This window comes from Trichoderma gamsii (genome assembly GCF_001481775.2).
Source record: "Trichoderma gamsii strain T6085 chromosome Unknown Scaffold_10.2, whole genome shotgun sequence".
In the NCBI taxonomy this organism is placed as follows: domain Eukaryota; kingdom Fungi; phylum Ascomycota; class Sordariomycetes; order Hypocreales; family Hypocreaceae; genus Trichoderma; species Trichoderma gamsii.
The window spans coordinates 917,893-923,892 of NW_020171347.1; the positions used below are offsets into that span (position 1 = coordinate 917,893).

The 6,000-nt window shown below is 50.8% G+C and overlaps 1 protein-coding gene across 1 annotated transcript; it reads left to right on the top strand.

The window, feature by feature from the left end:
• Nucleotides 1–1,375: 1,375 nt before the first annotated feature.
• Nucleotides 1,376–3,501, top strand: TGAM01_v203897 (transcriptional regulatory protein Pro-1; the record flags this gene model as incomplete). The annotated part of the gene is made up of 2 exons (XM_018803792.2): nucleotides 1,376–1,535; nucleotides 1,601–3,501. The coding sequence occupies 2 exons, from the start codon at nucleotides 1,376–1,378 to the stop codon at nucleotides 3,499–3,501; spliced, it is 2,061 nt and encodes a 686-aa protein (XP_018662843.2).
• Nucleotides 3,502–6,000: the final 2,499 nt, after the last annotated feature.

Genomic DNA, 6,000 nt, shown 5'->3' on the forward strand with positions numbered 1-6,000 from the left:
GCACGTTCACGCACCATGGAGTGCGCAGGAGCACGTACGGCCACCCGCCGGAGACGAGATACCGACTACAAGGACTCGGTGTTGGCCCTCTCCCCAACACGTTTGGTGAAGACGGGACATTGTTCGGGAAGCCTTCGTCCGCGAGCTAGGCCGCTGTAAGTGGTTGGCCTTTGGTCTTGGGACCTGCTTGAACAGCTTTTGACCGCGGCCCCGACGCCATGGGTGCAAGTCTGTCCAAGTCTGTACAAGTACCTATCTACTTTACAGCTACTGTAGTAGCATCGTCCATTTCTTTCCGCTGTGGCGTTCGGTGTGGGTGACATCCTCGCGGGTCCAGACAGGCATAGAGGAGGAATTTTCTCGTCTCTGTGGTTGGTCTAACCCCGGCCAGTGGCTCTCACGCTACGAGCTGCTCATCCGCACATCCACCGCCCTCATTGCCCAAGGGAGCAGCGGTGCTCGGCGGCTACACGACGCCCATTGGCTGTCCTAAGCGCAGAGCTGGGCACAAGCGTGCTGGTTCCCAGATGGACATAATTAGTGCCATTTTATTTTTAAAAATAGCAACCTGAGCTGCAAAACCTCCCTTGCGGAATCGCTCGTGCCAGCGCAGCACTTGGCCGTCCAAGATGCGGCCATGATATAAGTCATGGCCCTTCCTGTCGTTGTTGAATTTAGCCCTCTTTTTCTTTCTTTCTTCTGGCGTAAAGGTGCGAGTATCCAAGTGTTGTTGCCAAAAGGCTTTTCCCCCTTCTCTTTTATCCCCATTTCCCCCTTCTCTTTTATCCCCATTTCCCCCTCTCCCGCTCTCCTCTTCCTCTGATCTACTACACATCTCCAGTGAAAAGCAAGCCGGACTTGCTTGGATCCAGTCATTCTCTAGACATACACACACACAGGCACATTTCAGCCTTCATTTCACGCAATTTCAACAAGTTCCGTTGACGGACAAACGAAGCGACGCCGTTGTTTGATACGACCGCCCGCCACGACTTACACCGACCACTCAGATCTGAATACACAGACACGTAATTTAATATTCGCAACCTCGGGCCCGAGCCCCCATCTTTGGCAGGACAGCCTCACTCCGCTACGCGACCTCCAGCAGACCGATACGGACCCTTATCGCGTCCATCGTCCGAGACCTGCCCCCCGGACACCAAAGCGGCAGCATTGACTGGATTTGCTCGTCGTCCCGCTCCTTGCCCAGCCCCACAAGACCAGGCAAGACCAGACAAGACCAGACGTACAGTGCGGGCTTCTCCCGGTCCTCCACAGTATCAACTGCCACCCCTGCCTCACTGTGCAAGTGTCACACCCCTCCCCTGGTCGCAGCGAAAAGGTACCTCGAGTGGTTGAGCATCGCAAGCTACAAATGTCTACCCTGCCCCCCAATCACCACAATATCTTGTCAAGAGCATCAATGAACTCCGTACACATGGCGATTTCACAGTCTGGGAAGGCCAAGACGGCTCCCAAGACCAGCAATGGCGCTTCACGACGCGGAACGCAGATGCATCGCCGCTCAAGAACAGGTATGTCACGGCTTATACTGCAAATCCAGCAGCCCTCGCAGACTAACACGGGCGACTCTCCTTAGGCTGCTACACCTGCAGATTAAGACGAAAGAAGTGCGACGAGGGCAACCCTCTCTGCACGGCTTGCAAACACCTCGGCCTGCAATGCGAGTATAAGCGACCCATGTGGTGGAGCAACAACGATGCGCGGAAGCAGCACAAGGAGGACATCAAGAGCATCATCAAGCGCAAGAAGCTCTCGGAAAAGTCCTCGCACGCCTCCATTAACTCTGCCTCTTCCTCGCCCCCTGGCCTGTCACACTCCGTGCCATCATCTGCAACATACACCGACCCCATGGACCGCAACAGGTCTGCATCCATCGACTCTCACTTCTCAAACGGCTTCAACTTCAACGGCCCGATGCACCAGCCCGACTACTCTTCTTACAGCTCCCAGCTGCCCCCGGACTTCATGATTGGCTCCTACTCACCGTACGAGATTGACGTCAAGACGGAGCGACAAATGTTTATCAATGACGTGCCGACATTGAAGGAATCCCAAGTCTCTACCTTTAGCACTTACTGCCCGCCCCCTCCAACAGGCACTGTCCTGCCGGCGGGCACCCTTCCCGGAAGCTGGGTCGAGCATGTCCACGAAGAGCGCCGCGAGTCGCTGGCTGAGGAGACGCTCAATGTCAACTTCTTCGACTTTGCCCACGGGCCGTCCTATGACTCTCGGCAAGTCAAGATTGAGCTGGATGAGAACGACCAGCGTCTGTTTGACCACTTTATTCAATTTGTGCTGCCAATCATCTTCCCAATTCTGGAGACAAACCAGCATGGGTCAGTTGCTTCTGATTTGATTCTCCCCGCTCTGCAGACCAACAACACCTACCTCCACTGCTGTCTGAGCATTGCAGCCCAGCACCTCAAGTCTTTGTCAGCTGGCCCCAACGAAGACCTCGATCACGACATCATGAGACATCGCTATGCGACTATCTGGTCGCTTTGCGAGTCCCTGAAGAAGGATGAGAACTACCAAGAGATCCTCGAGGCTACCCTCGGGCTCATCTTCTTCCAGTGCGTCGTTGGCCGTTCAGACAGTGAAGAGCTGCTCGACATTGCGTGGCACCAGCATTTCCAAGCCGCCATTAACCTGGTCACCAAGCTAGACCTCCCGCGCCAAGTCTTGGACCCGGCCACGCCAATGACACAGACCCCGTTCAACATGACTTTGACCGCCTGGATTGACATCCTTGGCGCCACCATGCAGGGAACCTCTCCCACCTTTGCTCACACGTACCGCGAGAAGCACCTGTCTCAGATCAACCCCTACATGGGCCTGCGCGAGCTGATGGGCTGCGAGGACCGCGTCATGTATCTCATCTCTGAGATTGCGTGCCTCGAGTCGCTCAAGAGAGATGGCATGGATGACTTCACCCTCTGCCAACACGTTTCTGCCCTAGGCGAGCAGATTAGCCTCACCGAGGTCAATGAGTTCACACCCAAGATGCCCTACAACGCCAACGGCACACTGTCGCCCAAGCAGCTTTCCAAGAACATCACGGCCGCCTTCCGCCTTGCGGCCCGTATCTACCTGTGCAGTCTGGTGCCTGGCTTCAGCCCCAACCAGCCTTCGCCGATGAGTCTGGTTGACAAGCTTACGAATGTCTTGCAATTTATTCCTTCTGGACCCGAGGGTTATGACAGCAGCTTGGTCTGGGTCTATCTCTTGTGCGGCTCCATCAGCCTCCCCGGCTCCGACTTTCGTATGCTGTTTGAGGATCGCATTGCGCAGCTTGGCGACCAGGCCACCTGTGGCTCATTTGGCCGCATGGTCATGGTGTTGCGTGGCCTCTGGCTTCACAATGACAATCTGTCGAGGCAAGGAACGCCCGACAGCACCGGATCGGATGTGGCCCAGCCATTTATCCACTGGCGAGATTTCATGCGGATGCAGAACATGGAGTACCTGCTCATGTAGGCGAGCTTTGGCCGTATCTTTCTAAGCTGGTCTTTGAGGTGCGACAAAGCAGAGAGCCTGCGTAAGTAGCTACTTGCTCCACGTTCTTCCTTTTTCCGCCGCAAAGGCAAAGCAGGCATTTGCCTTTTCATCTTTCATCTTATTTATTTCTTTTTATAATTTCTTTTTCGGTGCGAAGATTTGACATCTTGGTACCTTTTTTACTTCACAATATACCCAACTGGCATGGGGACTATTAGAGGATGCCGCAAGGCAAGCAGAGCTCATAGCGGATTTTAAACAGAGATTGTGCGAATCTGGGAAAGCCTTTGATACTTGGAAACACTTTTTGGATACTTGGAATGCTTGGACATTTGGAGGAATTAACGAGATTTTGGAGAAAGTCTGCCTGGATGGCTGACGGTGATGAGTGACGCATTTCCCCCTTTTCTTCTTCTTTTACACCCCTTTCTTTGAAATTGCGAGGTCGTGGTAATGCACTCGCTATATTTTTTTTTATATATACCAGGCTGGCATTGGGCTCGGCGTCTTTGGGGTCTTTGTTTTTTTTTTCCAGCCCTTGAGAGGGTGGATAGCCTCGATGGCATGGTTTTCATGAAGCATCTAGCATAGTTATGGGTCCTTGGGACACGGAAAGATTCAGAAGAGCGAGGTGATATGGATTAGGGAGATTGAAAGATGGATATATAGTTTATGTCATCATCATTCTTCTACATGGAGATGATGAAGTTGTTGAAAAATATCAATTTGATGGTTATTCCTAATTTCACGCGAGACGTTTCTTGACGGTGTGTTTTGGGTGAAATTGTTTTGATAGATGTCGATGCATTATTATATGCTACGAGATATGCATGTGCGGAGTATAATTGTGAATTACATGGTAGAATGATTTTGCCTAGTTTTGCTTGGTTAGGGAATATGCAAGATGCAGCCGGTGGAAGATGGAGGGTGGTATTGGCGGGGGAACAGAGAGAGAGAGAGGAAGGAAGGGGAATTTCCCAAATTGGGGGAATAGGGAACTTTTGAGTGGTAGTGCAGAGTAGATAGAGAGAGACAGAGAGAGACAGAGAGAGAGAGATAGGGAAAATAGAACGTGAGAATTGAGAGGGTGTATAATGTGACGCCTAGAAATCGGGCAGATGGAAGTAAGGAAATTGTTATTATCTAATTGACCATTACCGGTCTTTCTTGATATGGAAAATACTACATGCAGAAATATACAGAGGGTAATGGTGATGCTGCCTCCACTTATACGGGCATTATTTTGTGTTGTTTTGTTTGCTTACTCGTTTTGTACCTGATATTGGTACAGTAGGATTCAGGCACCTGTTAAGCTAGTCCCCCTGTCCCAGCGAAAAAAATTGGCATTTAGAGCAATCAGCTGACCGGATAAAAACTCAGGGACCAGGGAGAAAAAAACAGTACAAGAAGAGAAGGATCTCTGAGATCAGAATCGAATGACGAGCGAAACGATTGGGCTGGGCAGCGGAGGGGAAAAGGTTGAGAGATAAGTCGGGAGCTGGGCTTTGCCAGGGAGGGGAGGGCGTGAGAGTACAGGGGAGAGAAAAAGAAGAGTCGTATACTGTATGGAGCGAGTAGAGTACAGTACATACAGCATGCATGCCCCGGGGAGCAATAGATGCCAGTAATCGTGTAGCCACTTTAAAGTTGACCCTGGCACCTGGGATTTTTGTTTTGTTTTCTTTTGGGGGCGTGTCAAATTCTTCTTCGTGATGGGATGGATGCATACTGTGAGGAGATGGGACGGTGGGAGTAGGTGGTAACGTGGCAAAGAGAAGAGAGATGGACCGAGATGGATCATCTTTGGGGCTGGGAATGGTGGAAAAAAGACACAGGGCATGAAGACTTTTTTTTTTGGAGCTCTATCGTCCAATTGTTTACTTGGGAGGGTTAGTTGTAAATTTTGCTGTTGGCATGACATTTGAAGAAAGTCGCCACGTATTGAGGCTTAGCTAGGAGTGGCGGTGCGGCCTAATGTGGTGGCCGCTGAACTGGTTGATGTGCAGTACAGCGAATGATATACGAGTAAATTGCTTGTAGTATGTATTAGATTCGAGGTTACTTACGCGTCGATGGCAAGTTTGATCCAGCGGCCGCGTGATGGGTTATTGTGGTGACTATCGATGCATACATGGGGTGGGTGTCGCGTTTTTAGTCTAGGCTGGGCGTGTGTCGGTGTAAGTGGCCAGCTGGAAGAGATCTAGATGCGCGTGTCTGAGGGAGCCCATGGCAGAACGGTTGAATAGATGTCTAGACTGTAGTGTTTGAGAATGGATGGATGGAAGAGTAAATGGATAAATTAGTTGACACCATGTTAGATATGATGTGGCATATATGTAGGCACATGTATGTACAAGCAGTTCTTGAATGATTTCATAATGCTGCTGTTGGACAGATATACTCTGGAATGAATGCTTGGAAATTTGACTAATGCCTACAACTTGTATAGTATGTACAAAGTGCTGACATTGGATTATC